Source organism: Myotis nattereri (genome assembly GCF_964212035.1).
Source record: "Myotis nattereri genome assembly, chromosome: 10".
Classification (NCBI taxonomy): domain Eukaryota; kingdom Metazoa; phylum Chordata; class Mammalia; order Chiroptera; family Vespertilionidae; genus Myotis; species Myotis nattereri.
In genome coordinates, this window is record NC_138085.1 from 46,326,741 (window position 1) to 46,347,336 (window position 20,596).

At 42.5% G+C, this 20,596-nt stretch overlaps 1 protein-coding gene across 3 annotated transcripts in view; it reads left to right on the forward strand.

Annotated features, from left to right (window-relative positions):
* Positions 1–2,760: 2,760 nt before the first annotated feature.
* The window catches only part of RAB1A (RAB1A, member RAS oncogene family), a 39,569-nt gene continuing 21,733 nt past the window's right edge, over positions 2,761–20,596 (forward strand). The window contains exon 1 of one of the 3 annotated variants that reach the window (XM_081101121.1): positions 2,761–3,117. In XM_081101121.1, the coding sequence (XP_080957247.1) occupies positions 3,095–3,117 (23 nt within the window). In that variant the 5' untranslated portion in view covers positions 2,761–3,094. Of the gene's footprint in view, positions 3,118–11,431; positions 11,580–20,596 lie in introns of those variants that run through there. The other 2 variants (XM_081101122.1, XM_081101120.1) reach the window with 2 other exon arrangements.

Genomic DNA, 20,596 nt, shown 5'->3' on the forward strand with positions numbered 1-20,596 from the left:
TTAGAGAGGGAGAGGGAGAGGGAGAGAGATAGAACATCAATGATGAGAGAGAATCATTGATCGGCTGCCTCCTGCACGCCCCCTACTGGGGATCGAATCCACAACCCAGGCATGTGCCCTTGATCGGAATCGAACCCAGGACCCTTCAGTCTGCAGGATGATGCTTTATCCATTGAGCCAAACCATCTAGGGCGCCTCATGCTCTCATCTTAACCTCAATGTCTTCCACCCCATCTTCCCTGGAACTATTCCTTAAACTCATGTGTATCTTTACACTTTTAGGGTTATGCTCATACTCTTTTGTCATTTTGGATAAATGGCTCCCTCTTCCCCCTTTTTGCCAATGATCAAATGATTAATCTCTTTCAAGGCCTAATTCAAATATCATTTCCTTAATAAAAGCATTCCCAATAATTTGAGTTGGAATTATTTCCCTCCTCTGTATTTTCACCTTATATCATTTTTGAATGTCAGGTTCATAACAGGTATAACTAACCATCACCACAATGATGATATAAAGTACAGTTAACCCTTGAACAACATGGCAGTTAGAGGTGCCAGTACAATACAAAATCTGTGTAGCTACTGTATTTCCATCAAACAAAGTTCCTTTCTCTTTATAGACAGTTCCTTCTTCCCACTTCTAGTTCGTGTCAATCACGGATTTGATTTCTGTTCCTACACACCTCATATAATTTAATCTTATTTTATTATTTGTCCCTGTAGACCTTGTTTCGTGTATACATCTTTCTATCATTAGGTTGTATAATCTCCTTGCAGACAGAGAGCTGTAGTTATTCACCCTTGTGTTCCTCATGGTTCCAAGCACAAGTTCCAAACACATTTATTATGTGTCAGGTCATAACTATTTGATGAAAGAAAAAGGGAATTAAAAGGAAAGAAGAAAGGAAGAAAAGAATGACCCAAAGAACAAATGGACAAATCGCTCTAGAAGAGTTCTGATTCACCAATAGGGCAAACCAACAGGGCTCATGCCAGTTTAATGAATTATTCTGAGTTATTAATCTGAAGTATAAAAGTAGCTATTCTTAAACACCTAGACATAAGCTGCCACTGATCTCCTTGTATGTGACAGCACTATAAGATCTGAGGGGTTCTGTCCTTGGTATACAGCAAGTACACTTGTAAGTTTCAGGGAAGTTAAGGGAAGGGAAAAGTAATTCATTTACCAAGCGCCCCCACAGCCATTGTGCAATATGCTTTATTATTCCCTTTGATCCCTGCTCTGATCTGTTTTAATCTAATTCTTACAACTACACTCTCACTTAAGTTATTAGGAGGTATTTCTTTGTTGGAAAAGGAAATAGGCAATTCAAGGAAATTTAGGGGTATACCTCCAAGGGGAGGGACAGGTTAACAACTGTATTTTTGGGTGAGGATGAGTTCTTCAGAGATTTTTTCTGAGCGTTTCATTTGTGAAATCACAATAAACAAGGAAGGATAGGAGACTAGGGTAATCAACACTTTCTAATGTCTATCATTGATCCATCCAGGGTGCTTCTGGTATGGTGACCATGTTCGCTTCATTAGCCGATATGATGCGAAGGAACTCTGAAGTGCTGTTTAATGAAGTTGTCAACTTGGGCACATGGTGGAATTTAGGGTGAAGGGGTATAGTTGGTCAATGGGTAATAATAAGAACAGCCTTCTTTCCTTATTTTGGTGTCACGGGAATTGAAAGTGATTTTGCAATCACTCTTGGGAGATAATTTTCTTGGTTCTTAGGACAAGTTGGAAGATATACAAGTTGGACAATATACTGTACTATGCCCTTTGTAATGAAATAACCCAAGATAGTATGCTACAGTTTAGTGATTTATGTTCCCGAGCTGATTAAAGAGAGCTGTTAAGACCAAAATATGTGTTCGTACTACTCCTGGAGTTTCAACTAAAAATAAGTACAATTCAACCTGACGGCTAAGACGGGGACAGGAACATCTTGCAATTTTTGTTAATTCCGGGTCCCGTCCACGGAAGGTGAAGCCATTGAAAGTTGTGGAGTCGTGATGGAAGCGCTGTTCCATCCAGGAGGGTAAATCTGGCTGTGCTGTGGAGATGGCCTGGAACAGGGAAGACAGAAGTAGTTCGGCTGCTTGGAGGTGACTGCAGGATCCAGGCTGCGGAGATCAGAGCGGGGATCAAAGGAAAGAGTAAGACGTGAAAAAAGAAAGTAATAGTGCCAGTAACGTGAGTGAGGAGCGAAACTGAAACAAGGGCTTCGCGTTCCCCAGAGACGCCGTTTTCTGCAGAAGCCCCCCCCCCGACTCCTTCTCCGTCCTTAGAGGGACGTCCTGAGACCAGCATGACGGCGGAAGCCAGCAAAGGCGCCCGGGACGCAGGACCTGCCGCCAATGTCCTCCAGCCCCCTCCCCTCCCCGCCTCCAGCCGTCCCTCGGGTTCCGACCCCTCTCTCTTCCTGGAGCAGAGTCCCCAGAACGGCCCCCACCCCCATTCTCCGCCCGCCGCCAGCACCGCCTACTGCCCCTTCCCCCCCCCCTCCCCTCTGGGGTGCTGACTTTCCCGGCTGCCACGTCTCACTGATGACATCACCAGGGCCGCCCGGCCTCAGCCAATCCGCTAGGGGGAGTCCGAGCGAAGTCCTAGCCAGCGAGTCAGCGGGGCGGGGCGCCGGGAGGAGCGAAGGGCGGCGGTGAGGGAGTGGGGAATGGGGCGGGAGACAGCCCCGCAAGTACGCATGCGCCCGGAGCGCGGGGCTTGGCGGGAAGTTGAGTCCCGGCCTCCCAGCCGCACCGTCAACCCCCAGCGCCCGCAGAAGTGCTAGCAACACTCTCTCCCGGCATGCCACGCGGTGCGGCCGCCTCTGGGCTATGTAAAGGCCCCACCGTCTCAGGCTTCCCTATTTCCTGGTTCGCCGGCGGCCATTTTGGGTGGAAGCGATAGCTGAGTGGCGGCGGCTGCTGAGTGTGTTCTAAGGGGACGGAGTGGGGGAAGACGTTTGCTCTCCCGGAACAGCCTATCTCATTCCTCTCCGACTACCCGGGGCGGCGCGGAGAGTCAGGTCGGCGGCTGCAGCAGCAAGGGCGGCGGTGGCGGCGGCGGCAGCTGCAGTGACATGTCCAGCATGAATCCCGAATAGTGAGTGCAGGAGAGCACCGGTCGGCTGGGTCGGTGGGCCAGCTCTGGCAGGCTGAAAGGGGGCGAGGAGGGCAGGGAACGGGGTGGGGGCCTCCGCCGGGCTGAGAGGAGGGTGATGGGGCCGGAGGAGAGGCTGGCGGCTGGGAGTCGGGCCCCATTGTCTGACGGAGGAGGGGCGGCCTCGGGGAGGGGTCGGGCTGGAGGGGCGAGCCGCCGGGGCGTGGACCGGGTCCGGGTCCGGGTGGAGGCCCGAGTGTCGGACGCCGGAGTGTCGGACTGACGCGGAGGGACCGTGGGCTGAGAGGGGTGGGGCGTTGGGGAGTCGGCGGCAGGAAGGGTAACTTCGGGGGCTGTGACTTTGGAAGGGGGATTGTTCTTCGGGGGAGAGGCCGGGAGGGACAGCGCTTGCGGGGGGCCCTGCCGGACCCCGCGCCCGCTCGGCGGAGCTGTCAGATCGCCTGGGCGGAGGCCAGTTTACTTGTAAATCTTGAGTTTGTTGGCTCTCTCCACCTTCTCGGCCAGGTTGCCGGTAATGTGGATGTTTTTCAGGGCTAAGTGGGATTTGAGGGGAATGAGTCGATGGTGAGAAGCGTTTTAAAATTTTTAATTGTCTTTTTTTGTTATTTCCCGGAGTTCTTTAAGAACTCGCCATTGCCTTCCTAAAAAGCCTAGGCATTTGTGATTTTTTTTTTTCTAGAGGACACTTAAAGTCATTTTGCATTGTGTAGGTCAAGAAAGAGAAAGACTAATCGTAGGAGCATGTATCGGATATGACCAGATTAAAGGAAGACCTTGCTGTGAAGTTGAAAAGAGAAACGAAGGGGCCGGTCCTATGATAGATCTGCAGGTTTTGGATTACCTCCTTGGATGTTTGCAGATAGGGAATGAGGTTCCATGACGTGTCATGAAAAGTTAATGCATTTCTTTTTCTTGCTTACTCAAGAAGTCACCACGGCAGATGTGACACACCTGGCACGTTTCCTAGGAACTGCTGCTCACTTTCCGTGGGAAGACTTTGTTTGGGCTCTCTTAATGGCCCTTAAAAAAATCCTCCTACAGTTTGTATCTATAAATTAATGAATAATTGGAGGAGATTTAATTGGCATTCCTCTTCAGTGTCAGAAGGCTTTTGGGGGACAGGGTAAACTTTCTTTTTTTTTTTTTTTTCCTAAAGCAAAAGTCAGTATTTGCTCTAGAAGTTGAGTTTATTTGCTGCTTTGGTCAATTAGACGTTTTCCCTTCAAGGTCCACCCATCAGTTTAGCTGACTGTCATGTGTGTGTCACATGGTTCTTGCAAAATGCATTCTGACTTCAAGTTTTGTAATATTGTGGTTTGATGCTGAAATGTCCCCTTTTTGTACTAAACAGAAGCCATAGTATTTTGTTAAAATACTATAAGCTTTTTAGAAGTTGAAGATAGTGTTCTCATGGTGCCGTATTTGCTATGTTGGCAGTTTTAAAATATCTTTATAAAGGGCTCCAAGGACAAAGTTTGTTTTGCATAGTTGGGCAGAGTTGAACTTGAGGTTAGTAGTTTTCCTGGCAACAATAAAGTACATGGATTTGCCACTTTCTGGAGGTTTGTAAACCTCTTGTGTTCCAGAGGTTTCTTATATTTGCTACATATATTTACTATTGTACATAGATTTTTGAAGATTAATTTAATAGAACCATGACAAATTATTTAGCCTGTGATTTTGTTTCTCCTTAAAAATAGGGTAATAGGAGTAGTTGTGAGGTTCAAGTGTACTAGTATATAAAAGAGTTTGGAAAACCAAGAGCACACTAAGTGGTGTACATCACTATCATGTAAGACATTCTAGTAGTGCTAGGATTTAGGCATGTAATCCTTTCTCCCAAGGAGCTAATCATGGAATATAGAGAATAGGTTGTATGTATGTCAAATACCTGTACATATAGCAAGTTCCAGATGTGCACCATGGATTGGAACAGCAAATTTTCAAAGGAGGTTAGAGGGTTGTGGTTGGCTAGTTGGGTTCAGGAAGGCTTTGTAGGAAAGAGACCTGTTCAGGAATTATTAGCAATTGTTTTGGAGAAGCAGAGGATTTTTCAAGGGGTAAGAAGGAAGGAGAAAAAGCAGCAAGGATAGTAATTCTTAAAGACGGTGCCAAATTATCCTTCCTTTTCATTCTCTGGATTAATGACCTCAACGGAACCAAACCCAGAAACCATGTTTATATTTTTCCGGCATCAAGTATGCTAGTACCTGGCCTACTGTATTTATATTCTATATTGTGTCTAGTAAAATAATGTAAGAGTTTTGGGAAAACCTTTGGAAAAGCATCAGTGAAAATTACTTGAGGTGAGAGGACGTGATGGATATTTTATTATGGAGGATCACAAAGGCAGATTTTTAGCACTCTGACTTAAGCAGTTTCCTTTGTCTTAAATGAAATTTGTTATAAAAGTAAATAGAAAAAAATGGCAAATAGAGAAAAAAAGGAAAGAATTCTTTTATCACCGCCACACAGGTCCATTTACTTTAACACTTTGTTCTAAAATTTTAAAGTCTTATGTTTTTTTTTCTTAAATTAAGATTTGTATTGGTTGACATAAGATTACTTGTTGATAAAGTTTTATTACTGAGTGCTTTTATTTTATAATTTTCAAGTTGTAAGCTTTTGGTTTTAGAGTAAGAATAAGAACTATATCAATCACTGATTAAATTTTAAGCTGTGCCTTTGACTCCTTTCCATGTTATTTTTCTGGTTGGGGAGAATTGACAACCTCTAAAGTTATCTTTGTGGTAGAAATTAAGGGTAATAACTGACTCACTTGAATTTCAAGTACAAACAAAAACAAAAAGCAACTGGAAGTGGAATCTGAACAGTGGAAAAGTAGATGGAAAGTGTCAGAGCTTTCTTTTCTTTTTTTTTTTTTGGAGATCTGAAGAAAGATTTTGATTTCCTGAGCTAGGTAGTGAAGCAGGCAGTGATTATTTCAGCACACTGGTTAACAAATATTTAACATTTTTCTCGGGCCATAAACATTTTTCCTAATCCATTAGCTTCTAGTGGGCTTTTTAGTGTCAAGAAAATCATTTTGGCTGCTTCATCTATAACAGGGGTCCTCAAACTTTTTAAACAGGGGGCCAGTTCACTGTCCCTCAGACTGTTGGAGGGCCGGACTATAGTTTAAAAAACAACTATGAACAAATTCCTATGCACACTGCACATATCTTATTTTGAAGTAAAAAAACAAAACGGGAGCAAATACAATATTTGCATTTGCATGTGGCCTGCGGGCCGTAGTTTGAGGACCCCTGATCTATAAGGAATGTGTTAAGAATAAAGTACGTGTACCTATCGTGAATACACCAGTTAATTGCAGAAAAATGTTTATAGTAATTACCCTGTTTTTAGTTTTTATTTGCTTTTTAAAATCATGACTCCAGATGATATTGAGATCATGGCTCAAGATTTAATCATTCTTTCAAACTTTGCTCATCTGTCATGGAAGACTCAAGAAACATAGACTTTTTTTTTTTTTTTGTGGCAGCACTATGCTTTGAATAAGTCTTTTTTTAAATACATATTTTTAATTGATTTTATAGAGAGGAGAGGAGAGAGATGGAAACATTGATGAGAGAGAAACATCAATTGGCTGCCTCTTGCAGGCCCCCTACTGAGTAATGAGCTGCAACCCCCCGGTATATGGCCTGACCTTCAACCTCTTGGTTCATGGGTCGAAGCTCAACCATTGAACCACACCAGCTGGGCTGAATAAATCTATCTTTTAAGTTAAGGATTTGAAAGTAAAAGCAGGTTAATTAGGTCTCTTATCTATCTAACAGTACGTATTTTTCTCTAATGAGTATATATCATTACTGGCTTTCATATAATTTTTAGTTAGAATTTTTTTATTAGAAAAGCTGAAAATCTAAAAGTAAGTTGTTTTTGTCAGTTGTCTTGACTTTTGGTAGTGTTGATAGAAATTTGAAAAATTCAGAAAAGTTTAGAGAAGAAAAGTAACCAGTATTTTCAGTATCAATATGATTTCTTAATGTCTGTAGATAATCAACATATGTAATTCTTTGGGTAATGTAAGTTTCCAGTAGCTATATAGAATCTCCACAAAATACATCTTAAGAGTTTTATGTCAGTGAATGATCTTGTAGGATCATTTATTTATTTTAATATATTTTTTATTGATTTCAGAGAGGAAGGGAGGCGGGGGAGAGAGAAAGAAACATCAATGATGAGAGAAAAACATTGATCGGCTGACTACTGCATGCCCCCTAATGGGGATCGAGCCTGCAACCCAGGCATGTGCCCTTGACTGGAATCGAACCCGGGACCTTTTAGTCTGCAGGCTGAGGCTCTATTCACTGTGCCAAACCAGCTAGGGCATTGTAGGATCATTTAAAGATAACTGAAACTTTACAACAAAAAATTTTCTATTCCTTTTCATCATAAGTTAAAATAAGAGATGTTGACAGTTTCTTACATATTCTAGCAAATAATTTAAAAATATCTTAAAGATGGATGAACTTGAGGATCAAGTGTTCTCTTGCCAACTCTTTAGTTGGTTTTTAAAGAGAATTTTGCTTTCTGAGTAATTTTTAAATTGTTTTTTATTCTGAAAGCAATCTTAGTAATTTATCTGTGACCTAAAATCTTGTTATAGTCACATCCTACTAGCAATCCTTTGGCTGTGTTGTGTGTGTTTTCTCTCCTTGGCAACTTTTGACTGTACTTAGACGATGATTTTACTAATTGCAGTTAAGTTCTGTTTTTGATTGTTAAGAATAGCTTCCTTTTGCTAATGTGACCTCTTTTTTTTCTAATATGAAAATGGGTTAAATAAGGTGCTTTTTAAGGTTTTGATATTTTTAAAGATTTGTTAAAAAATAAGGTGAAGAGAAAAAAAAAACGGGTGTAGGATCAGTGCATGAAATATTTTAGATGTGTAGTTTATCAGTTTTACTACTCTCTGGACTACATTTTGGAGTTTTGAGATTTAGGCAAAATGCCCACACTTAAAAAAAAAAATCTTACAGGGAGAGGGTGAGGTTAAGACTGTTCCATTGTTTTCCTGTAGAGGGTGGGGCCTAGATTGCTTTTTTTTGGTGTCTGAAATAGAATTTAGGGAAGAAAGTCTAGGGCTTGGCTTTTCTGTGGAACCACCCTGTGAGTGTTTCAGATTATAAAAGAGTAATGGTGGAATATTTGGGGGGGAAAAGTAGTCCTAAGGCCTTATGAAGCCCGAGAACAAGTGTTTGTTGACGGACTGAATTAAACATGTGAAGAAGTAAGGTACAAAGTAGTAGGAAATGGACGTTTTTCTAGGTACTTTTATGACAGGTTGGCGCAGTTGGTCAGAACACCCTGCCTTATTAAATTCAAGGTTGTGATAGGTTCCAATTAAGTTTACTATATTCTATGTTTGTAGGTTCTTAATTGTGACAGGTAAAGTGTTAGTGCCTTTGCTCAGAAGAGGAGCTAGTCTTTGGAGATATTTTTAAATAATAATAGCTACTGTTTGTTTAATCAGTGCTTACTCTTTGTGCTAGCCGCTTGGCTAGGGTCTGTACCTCAGATTGTGAGCTTTACAAATAAATTCAGTGATGGGTTTAACTTGTCTGAATGTATTTCTTTTGAATAACAGTATAATTTAAGTAGAATTATACTTTGTCCTTTTCTGCCTATAGGTGTCTTCTAGTAACTTTATTTAGTACGGTATTTATTAACCAATTTATAGTCATGTACTCTTAGGAATATTTGATGACCCCTGTGGGCCTGCTGCCTATGTGCATACATACTCATAATATTTTGCATAAATTTGCAACCTGTTCACACTGACTGAGCCTATTCATGAACCTCAAGTTACGAATGCCTGATTTAGGAGATTGGAAACAGAAAAGAGAATGTTTGCTACCATTCTTTTGAAATTTGGAAACCTGAGTGACAAAAGTTTAACTTTAAATCTGGTATTCTGAAGTAATTAGTTTTAAAATGTGAGACTTGTTTGGGCATGGCTTTATTTTGATGACTTTTCTTTTCTTCCTTTTAAAAAAATTTTAAATTTTATTTTAAAAATATATGTTTTATTGATCTCAGATAGGAAAGGAGGAGGGAGGGAGGGAGGGAGGGAAGGAGAGAGGTGAGAGAAGACAGAAATGAAGAGAGAGAATCACTGATCAGCTGCCTCCTGCATGCCCCCCCACTGGGGATCCAGCTGCAACCTGGGCATGTGCCATGACTGGGAATTGAACCTTGACCTCGATTCTTTTCCTTTTTTTTAAAATTTTATTTATATTTTACTGATTTTACAGAGAGGAAGGGAGAGGGATAGAGAGCTAGAAACATTGATGAGAGAGAAACATTGATCAGCTGCCTCCTGCATACCCCCCACTGGGGATGTGCCCGCAACCAAGGTACATGCCCTTGACCGGAATCGAACCCGGGATCCCCGAGTCCGCAGGCGGACGCTCCATCCACTGAGCCAAACCGGTCAGGGCTCTCTCTCTTTTTTTTTAATGCTTACCTTTCTGTTCCTCATTAAGTTACTAATAAATGAAGTGTTTCTAAGAGTCTTGAAACAAAGGCACACTGAGTTCACAGAACATTAGCTTTCACATTAAGAACAATAGGTCATCTCTAGTGTCTTTACTACTTTAAAGTTCGTATGGTTGTAGTTAAGATAAATGCCTAGCCATGTGTAGTATAGTCTTACGTGGATTAGGTGAACTTATAAAAATAGTTAAATAGCTAGATTTTATAAAAGGACATTTGAAGCAACTTTGTGAAATATACATCGTGTATATTGGTGGCTAGCACCTGTCCTCATGAATAACATTTGTGTTCATTGCTTACTAAAGCTAATGAAGTCTGAACTCCAAAATTTACCATGATCTTTTGAGTTGAGCTAAATTATTTACTAACACAGATATTCTAAGTTAACTTTTTTAAAAGTATGCTTTTATTGATTTTATAGAGAAAGGAAGGAAAAGAGAGAGAAATGTCAATGTGAGAGAGAAACATCTATTAGCATGTCTCCGACTGGGGATTGAGCCCACAACCCGGAGATGTACTCTGGCCACAATCGAACCATGACCTCTTGGTTCACAGGTCAAAGCTAAACCACTGAGCCATGCTGACTGGGCCATACTTTTCTTTATATTTGGTCAAGTTCAGTGTGCTAGTTCATAGATGCTTTGATTCATTCTGATAGGTTTTACATATAGGACTTAACATACTGACATTTTATCATCTCAGTATATAAAATATGTTATTGATGGAATGCGGTATGATAAAAGAATATACTATTTGGAGTTGTAAACCCTGGGATTAAGTTCAGACTGCCACTTACCTCATACAAGTCATTTATGCCTTTGAGGCTGTTCCTTTGTGAAAGTATATGTATACATACATATGTATACACACACAGAGCTAATTTCACCTTGAAAAAAGGCTTGATAAAGAAAACAGCCATCGTTAGAGTATGCTAGGAGTTGAGGGGTTTTCTGTTTTTGTTTTTTAATTATGAAATATGAACTCTGCTCCTAGGTGTTTGCCAATTAGTTAAGAAGATGACTCATGTTCAAACAGGCATAATCAAAGTAACAGTATTAACACAGATTAAATCTTGTGGTACTTTTAAAGAATTAGGATGACAGGATAGATAGTGCAGAAGATTTGGAGGGGCTTAATGATTTCTGTTTTTTAACAAAGTTTTAGTTATGTTTGATTGGTTGGAAAGGAAGAGAGCAGTGAGGACGGCTGTCCGGAACCCTTGGTGCTAACTGGTTCTGGCAGGAGGTCAGCACCTAACAATCTGAGTTCCCACCAGCAGCCAGAAAATTATGTATGACGTCATTTCCCTTAATTCCATGAAGAAATAGTGCCCTAGTTCTACGGATGAGGAAAAAGAGGAAGAATTAAATGGCTTGCAAAGGGCATTCTGAGTAAACAGAATTGAAATTTTAACTCAAGGACCTGTGAATTCACAGTCCAGATATGCTGTTTCCAGTTTTACAATGTGTGCTTAACTTCTGAGAATTTAAAATTTAAGCCAGTTAATTAGGAAACTAACATTTTTGTGGTCAATTACTGTTTTTTTAATTTTAATTTTTTATTCAATTACTTTTAAAATTCATGATCAGAGAGGTCTTTTTAAAATGTTAAGAAGGGTTTGTGAGTTACATATTATGAATGGACCTTTGTTTTTGTCCTTCATATCTTGTTTTGGGTTGATATTTAAAACTTCTTTAGGCTTGAAGTTAATTATTGTATCTATTCTCAGTTTTTCTGTCCTCATGACTATCCTTAATATGTTTATTTGGGGCCTTAGAAATCATGGATGTCTTTCTGTGAGTAAAGCAGAGAATTGCCTTTCTTTTGCTGAAGAGGACACACTTGCTGCAGTCCATGCTACTATAGAGTTCCTACGTTTTGAGAGTCGTGACCAGTATGATCATAGTACCTATGACTATTAGTTGGTAAGTTGTGATACTTGTCATCCATCTTCTAGACAGAGGATGAATAGCTTCAAAGTTTTTGTCCATAGCTTTTAAAGCTTTCATCAAGTTTCCTTGTGGTTTGAATGGAGGAAGGAAAATTAATAGTAATTGCCACTTACGTTGTGCTATGCACTGTGCTAGAGGTTTTCGAGGCATTATTTCTAATCCCGACAAGAAGCCCAATTGGGTGGTAGAGGGTTCTAATAGAATCTTTTTACAGATGAGGAAATTGGTGAGTACCTTACCTCAATCATAGCTAGTATGCAATGGTACTTGAATTCAAGTGCAGTCTATTCAGCTCTAAAACCATGCAGGTGTTTTTTTTTTCTCCATCTTTAATTTCTTTATTGGTTAAGGTATTACAAATGTGTCCTCACCATGCAGGTTTTGAACTGTAAAGAGGTAGAGGACATTTACACCTCTTCCTTGGTATGTTTCTCAGCAAATATTTGGTATGTAGGTTGGAAGACCATCTATGTAGTCGTTTGTCTTTTTGCATGACTTGCCACTTCTTTCAGTACTATCAAAATTTCCCTCATTTCCCATTTTGAATTTTTGGAACACTGTTCTAAACAGCTAAAATGGAACCTGGAGAATTAATCGGTTGTCTCCAAATATCAAAGAAAAACATGCAGTTGTAGGGGTTGATTATGGGAATAGTTTTAAAAAAATTTGTTTGGCTCTTTCCTTAAATTTGGCAATTGATTATTTATTTTGATTAACAGGCTGCTTTTGTCCATAGCTGAAGGTTTATTTACTCTTATTTAACCATAAAACTAATATGTGTTCTATAAAATTCAGACAGTATAGAAACATATGAAGTAACTAAAAGTTCTTGCCTCTCTTCTCTATCCTGATGGTCAATTTTGAATTGTGTTCTGTTGAGCATAAAGTAAGTGAAAAAGGAAAGTTGATGTTAGACACAATTATTGCAATTTTTATTAGTCATTCCATACCCCAAAGGCTAATAAAATAGTGTGTAGTTTAATAGTGAATTAAGCTTTATTTGGCCACTGTACATTAATATCATTCATAGTTATGATTTTGTTTTAAATTTGATGTGAATCTAGTTTTAGGCTGTTTTCAAGTATGACATTAATAAAAGGTAAAATAACATGGTGCCTATCACGCAGGTAAATTAGTTCTAGATGAAAGAAAACAAATTTTAGTTTCCATTGAACTTTTAAAAATAGCAGGCCCTTTTAAAGGTATACTTTAAAAAATATTTTTTTTTGATTTCAGAGAGGAAGAGAGAGGGAGAGAGATGGAAACATCAATGATGAGAGAGAATTATGAATTGGCTGCCTCCTGCATATCCCATACTGTGGATCGCTCTTGCAACCTGGGCATGTGCCCTTGACTAGACTCAAACCTGGGACCCTTCAGTCCGCAGGCTGATGCTCTATCCACTGAGCCAAACTGCCTAGGGCCTTAACGGTATACTTATAACTGATACTGGAAAATTTGTATTTTGGGGCTAGTGTTTGATTAGATGACTAGACATTATTTTTAGTCATCTTCTGTTTTACTTTCGTCTTTTTTGCTTTGTTTCGTTATGATAAACTAGGGGCCCAATGCATGATATTCATGCAAGGGGCTTGGCCCTCGCAGCCCTGGCTGCCTCGACCAGCCCTCTTAGCCCTGGCTTCGTCCAGAAGATTGTCCATATGGTCGTTCTGCTGTTTGGTCTAATTAGCATATTAGCTCTTTATTATATAGGACTAGAGGCCCGGTGCACAAAAATTTGTGCACTTGGGGGAGAGGGGGGTGTCCCTCAGCCGGCCTGTGCCCCCTCGCAGTCTGGGACCCCTCAGGAGATAACGACCTGCTGGCTTAGGCCTGCTCCCGGGTGGCAGAGGGCAGGCCCAATCCCTAGTTGCAGCCCCTGGTCAGGCTCAGAGCAGGGCCGATTGGGGAGTTGGGGCGCCGCCCCCTGTCATGCACAGAGCAGGGCAGATCGGGAGGTTGCGATGCCACCCTCAGTCACGCTCAGGGTAGGGCCGATTGGGGGGTCGGGGCACCGCCCCCTGCACACTCAAGGCAGGGTCGATGGGGAGGTTGCGGCGCCACCCCCTGTCACGCACAGAGCAGGGCCAATCAGGGGGTTGGGGCACTGCTCCTTGTCACTCACAGAGCAGGGCCCATCAGGGGGGTTAGGGCTCCGTACCCTGTCATGCACAGAGCAGGGTCGATCAGGGGGTTGGGGAGCTCCCCCCTGTCACTCACAGAGCAGGGCCTATCAGGGGGTCGAGGAGCACCCCCCTGTCACTCACAGAGTAGGGCCGATAGGGGAGTTGGGGCACCGCCCCCTGTCACACACAGAGCAGGGCGGATCAGGGGGTTGGGGCGCCGCACCCTGTCACACTCAGGGCAGGGCCGATGGAGAGGTTATGGCTCTACCCGATCACACACAGAGCAGGGCCCATGGAGGGCGGTTGGGGTGCCGCCCTCTATCACCCACAGAGCAGGGCGGATCAGGGGGTTGGGGCGCCGCCACTGTCACACTCAGGGCAGGGCCAATGGGAAGGTTACGGCTCTACCCCGTCACACACAGTGCAGGGCCTGTGGCGGGGGGTGGGGTTGGGGCGCCGCACCCTGTCACACACAGAGCAGGGCCGATCAGGGGCTTGGGGAGCTCCCCCCTATCAGGCACAGAACAGCGCTGATCAGGGGGTTGGGGCGCCTTCCCCTGTCAGGAACAGAGCAGGGCTGATAGGGAGGTTGTGGCCCCGCCCCCTGTCACACACAGAGCCGCAGGGTGATCAGGGGGTTTGGGCGCTGCCCCCTGTCACGCTGATCCCGGTGCCGGGATGCCTCGCGGCTCTGCTGATCCCGGTGCTGGGAGGCATATTACCCTTTTACTATATAGGATAGAGGCCTGGTGAACGGGTGGGGGCCGGCTGGTTTGCCCTGAAGGGTGTCCTGGATCAGGGTGGGGGTCCCCACTGGGGTGCTTGGCCAGTCTGGGTGAGGGGCTGAGGGCTGTTTTCAGGCTGGCGGGTGACTGAAGCTCCTAACTGCTCCTTTTTTTCTTTTCTTTTTTTTTTATTCTGGGCCAGCTTTAGCTCTGAGGCTTGGCTCCAGCTCTTAGGCCTCCGTTGCTGAAAGCGGGTATCTGGTTTGTTTGGATTATATAATCGAAACACTGTTTCAACTCCAGCTCTGAGATCCCGGCTGGCTGCAAGCAGGTTTCTGGAGTTTGTTTAGATTCTATATTTGTAACAATGTTTCAGTTTGCAAGCTCAGAGGCCGGCAGTGTCAGGCGGGGAACGTTGGAGTCCTCCGTCACTGAAGCAAGCAAGCCTCATGTTCGCTTCAAGCTGCCTGGCTGCCGGCTGCCATCTTGGCTGGCAGTTAATTTGCATATCGCCCTGATTAGCCAATGGGAAGGGTAGCGGATGTATGGCTAATTACCATGTTTCTCTTTTATTAGATAGGATTTCTTGTAAGGGAGAGGGAGAGATAGAAACATCAATGATGAGAGTCATTGATCGGTTGCCTTGTACATGCACTTCCTCTCCCCACTGGGGATTGAGTCGCACCCTGGGAATTGAACCCTGACTGGGAATTGAACCGTGACCTCCTGGTTCATAGGTTGATGCTCAACCATTGAGCCACACTGGCTGGACTATCTTTTCTTTCTTGTTATATCTTTTCAAAGGGTGGAATGTTGAAAGTGTGTTAGTGTCCCTCAACTTTCTCTTGTGAAATATTCACTGATCTGTGAACTATGTCTAATAATCCAAATTTTATTGCATAAAATAAGAAAAATATTTTCATTTAATCCAAAAAGTTATAGTTGTGGCTATATTGGGAATGTGCCATTTCTATCTGCTTACAACTTTGACCTACTCTCCCTACCTAGAAATCACTTGCGTTATGGCAGGTGAGCTGAATGAACTTGTAAGGGTGTTAAGTCATTGAACAAACGCTCTCATTAAAAATTTTTTTTCTCCCCGCAACATCTTTTCTGGTTATAAAAGTAACACAGGCTTACTGTAGACTTAAAAAAAAGTATAAAGAAAAATATCAATCAATTGTAATACTATAATTTAGAAGTGTCAATTTTTTCCAAATCTTTATGTGTGTACACAATTTTTTAAAAACAAAAATGGGTTATACTAAATAAAGTGTTCTATAATGTTTTCACATACAGTGTTTCACATAACTATCTCTTTTGAGATTTTAGAATTCCCAGTAGCATTTTAGATTCAGAAAGCAGATTTATCCCCTGCTTCATATATTATGCAGTATGGTAGCTTAATGAAAAGAAAAGCATTTTACCTAAAAAATTTTGAACCAAAATCTGTTTTAGTAAATTTTTTAAATCAATAAACACTCGAGGATACGTTTTTTGTTTGTTTTTAAAATAAATTTTTATTGATTTCAGAGAGGAAGGGAGGAGAGAGGGGAATGGGAGAGAGAGAGAGAAATATTAATGATGAAAGAGAATCATTGATCAGCTGCCTTCTGCATACCCCCATATTGAGGATCGAACCCGCAACCCAGGCATGTGCCCTGACTTGGAATCGAACCGTGAACTCCTGTTTCATAGGTGGACACTCAACCACTGAGCCATGCCAGCTGGGCTGAGGATACATTTCTTGATTTTAGAGGGGGGGGGGGGGAAGAGAGAGAGAGAGAGAGAGAAAGAAGAGAGAAAGAAGAAAAAGAAAGAAGAGAGAAACAGTGATGTGAGAGAGAATAGGATCGGTTGCCTCCTACACGTGTCCTGATCAGGGATCGAACCCTTTGCTTTGGTGCATAAGATGATGCTCCAACCAACCGAGCCACACTGGTTGGTGATGTTCCCTTTGATCACCTAGTTAAGGTTGCATTTGTCAGGTTTTTCCCATTATGAAGTTAACTATTTTTTTCTTTCCATGCTCTGTTAGAAAGCAGTTATTAGGAGCCCACACTCAAGGGAAGAGAATTAATAAGCTCCATCTTTTACAGCAGTGGTTCTCAATCTTGGCTGCACATTAGAATCACCTGGGAATCTTTCTAAAATCCTGATTTCTGGGCCTCATCCTCCAGGAATTCTGTTTCTTTGTTACTAATGTTGTGGCCCACCCCATAACAAAGAAACAGAATTTCTGGAGGATTAGGTCCAGAAATCAGGATTTTAGAAAGATTCCCAGGTGATTCTAATGTGCAGCCAAGGTTGAGAACCACTGTCTTAGAGAGAGGAGTGTTTAACAAATTTGATAGCATATGTTAAAATCACCACAGCAATAAATATTTTGGGGAACATACTTTGAGGCCATGCAAATAACTTGTTTCTTCTTTAAAAGTTTCATCTATTGCTCAGCTGGTGTGGCTCAGTGATTGAGTGTCAACCTGTGAACCAGGGGTCATGGTTTGATCCCGGTCAGGGCACATGCCCGGGTTGAGGGCTCTGTCCCCAGTGGGGGATGTGCAGGAGGCAGTTGATCAATGATTCTCTCTCATCATGGATGTTTTTTTTTTTTAAATCTTTATTGTTGAAAGTATTACATATGTCTTCTTCCCACCCCCGCCTCCATGGACCTCTAGCCTGCTCCATCATTGATGTTTCTGTCTCTCCCTCTCCCTTATCTGAAATCAATAATAAATACACACACACACACACACACACACACACACATCTATAAAAAAAAAAAAAGAAGTTGCATCCATTAATTTTAGCATTCATTGGTGGATCTTGCCTGTCATAGTTATTATTGTGATGATCTGGTGATTTTCTATTTCTCTCGTTTCTTCTACATGTATTATTAGGAATCCTCCTATAAGGAAGATTTGTGTCTTCTCATTTATTTAATTATTTATACCCATATAGAAGCATGAATATCTATTTTATTGCTTGGATTATAGCATGTGGTTGTTTACTTTGTGGCTCATATTGTTCTGCTTTGGCCTTTGAGAGAAATTTCAGGTTGGCTCCCGTATTCTTTTAACATGCCATGTTTCCATCCATTTTTTCCCTCTAGTATTTTGCCCCAAATGTTAACCAGAGATGGCCATAAATATTCGTTATTTGTATTTCACAATGAAAAAGGTTGATTAAAATGCAAAATTAGAATGTCCTCTGATCTCTTAGCACATGTTTTGTGAAAGACACAGTGCTAGATTTTGGATACACAGATGAGTCAGTTTACCTTCACAGATAGTTATGTCAAACAAGAGTGGGGGAATAGATTCCAGACTACTTAGGGGGATAGAATATGAAGGGTTATAGCAAATTAGAGACCTGGTGCATGAAATTCGTGCACTGGGTGGCTGGGGGGGGGGGGGTGTGTGCATCCCTCAGCCCGGCCTGTGTCCTCTCACAGTCTGGGACCCCTCGGGGGATGTCCGCCTGCTAGCTTAGGCCCACTCCCAACAGGCGGACATTTCTCTTGCAGTCCGGGAGCCCTTGCTCCTTACCACCCTCCTGCTTGCTCCTTATTGCTTGGCTTGCTGCTCCTTAGCACTACCGAGGAGGTGGGAGAGGCTCCCGCCACTGCCACTGTGTTCGCCAGCCATGAGCCCGGCTTCTGGCTGAGAGGCACTCCCCCTGTGAGCACACTGACCACCAGGTGGCAGCTCCTGCATTGAGCATCTGCCCCCTGGTGATTAGTTCGTATCATAGTGACGGGTCTTTCTGACTGTTCCACCTTAATGGTTGCTTAGGCTTTTATTATATAGACTAGAGGCCTGGTGCACAAAAATTTGTGCACTCGGGGGGGTACCTCAGCCCGGCCTGTGCCCTCTCGCAGTCTGGGACCCCTAGGGAGATAACGACCTTCTGGCTTAGGCCTGCTCCTGGGTGGCAGAGGGCAGGCCCAATCCCTAGGTGCAGCCTCTGGTCGGGCTCAGAGCAGGGCCGATTGGGGAGTTGGGGCGCCGCCCCCTGTCATGCACAGAGCCACATGGCGATCAGGGGGTTTGGGCGCTGCCCCCTGTCACGCTGATCCCGGTGCTGGGAGGCATATTACCCTTTTACTATATAGAATAGAGGCCTGGTGCATGGGTGGGGGCCAGCTGGTTTGCCCTGAAGGGTGTCCTGGATCAGGGTGGGGGTCCCCACTGGGGTGCCTGGCCAGTCTGGGTGAGTGGCTGAGGGCTGTTTTCAGGCTGGGACTGAAGCTCCCAACTGCTCCTTTTTTTCTTTTTCTTTTTTTATTCTGGGCCAGCTTTAGCTCTGAGGCTTGGCTCCAGCTCTGAGGCCTCAGCTGCTGAAAACAGGTATCTGGTTTGTTTCGGTTCTATAATCGAAACTCTGTATCATCTCCAGCTCTGAGATCCCAGCTCTCTGAAAGCTGGTTTCTGGGGTTTTGTTTAGCTTCTATATTTGTTACAATGTTTTTTTAACTGCAAGCTCAGAGGCCGGCAAGGCAGGCGGGGAACGTTGCAGTCCTCCGTCACTGAAGCAAGCAAGCCTCATGTTCAGTTTAAGCTGCCTGGCTGCCGGCCGCCATCTTGGCTGGCAGTTAATTTGCATATCGCCCTGATTAGCCAATGGGAAGGGTAGCGGATGTATGGCTAATTACCATGTTTCTCTTTTATTAGATAGGATTAGACATGAAAATGACCAAAGGAAGTTCAGATTTGGGAGCAGTGGATAGGATTTACTAGGATAATCTAATATATGAGAATGGTGATTACAGTTGTAAGTACAGATTTCTGACCTAGCAAAATTATATTTTAGACTAAAAACCTGGGCATGTGCCCTGGCAGGGAATCGAACTGTAACCTCCTGGTTCATAGGTCGACCCTCAACCACTGAGCCCCACTGATTCCAGATTCTTGGGAAATAAAGAAAAAATGGTCTGACCATTTGCTCTAGTATTCTTGAATCTTTTAATAGTGATTATTTTTTTGTCCCAATGCAAGTAACATTCTCTTAGTGTGTATATTTAAAAAAGGAAAGAAGTTTGTGAGTTTGACTTTGTTTGCCTTTCTCCATGTCTCTTGTCCTGTTAGTAGTAATGGTTTGGGAGAGAACAAAATACAGTTGACCCTTGAACCAATGGCACAGTATTAAATCTGCATATACCTTAAGTGGATCCTCCACTTATGCAAATTCCCAGCTGTTGACTCATGGACAATGTGGATTTTAAAAAAGTGTGTGAAAGTGGACCTGTGCAGTTCAAACTTGTGTTAACTAGAATCTTGTTTAATACTGAGTACTATCTCATTGTAAAGAAGAGGACTCAATTCGTCATATTATGTATAATGGCTGTGAACCTTATATTATCATAAACTCATAAATTAATGTTTGAAATAACACTCTAGCACTTTAAAAGAAAAATTCCAAAACCTGTAGGGAATTTTTATGAGTTTATTTGAGCCAAACTGACAACATATGCTGGGTTGCAAGATCTGAAATGCTTCCAACTATTATTTTCTTGAAACCATAATGTAATTTGTAATAATTAGGGAACATTCATGTTTTTTCCAGCCTTATGATTACTCTGAAATAGAGAAATTGCTCTTTAAGGTAATGATGCTACCTTGGGCAACATCTGTGGCTCAAGGCTGTCCTTTATTGTAACAGGCTCCAGTACAGCTGATTCAAGGGATGTTAATTGAATGTCTGCTGGATGCCTGGCACTGTGCTGAGGGAGATTGATAAACTCAGAGCATCTGTTATGTTGAAATTTCTGTTAAAAACTAAGTAATTATAGTGGTATCAGTGGTGCGATTATTCTTGCTAACTGAAATGTAAATTCTTTTTTTAAAATATATTTTTTATTGATTTCAGAGAGAGTAAGGGAGAGGGAGAGATAGAAACATCAGTGATAAGAGAGAATCATTGATTGGCAGCCTCCTGCACACCCCACTCTGGGGATCAAGCCCCCAACCTGGGCATATGCCTGGCAGGGAATCGAACCCGTGACCTTCTGGTTCGTAAGTCGACCCTCAACCATTGAGCCATGCCGGCCGCGCCTGAAATGTAAAACATGTACTTACTCATTGCTGATGTTCAGCATCCTCAAGAATTTAACCTAATTAAGAAGGAAGCTATCAGTAGT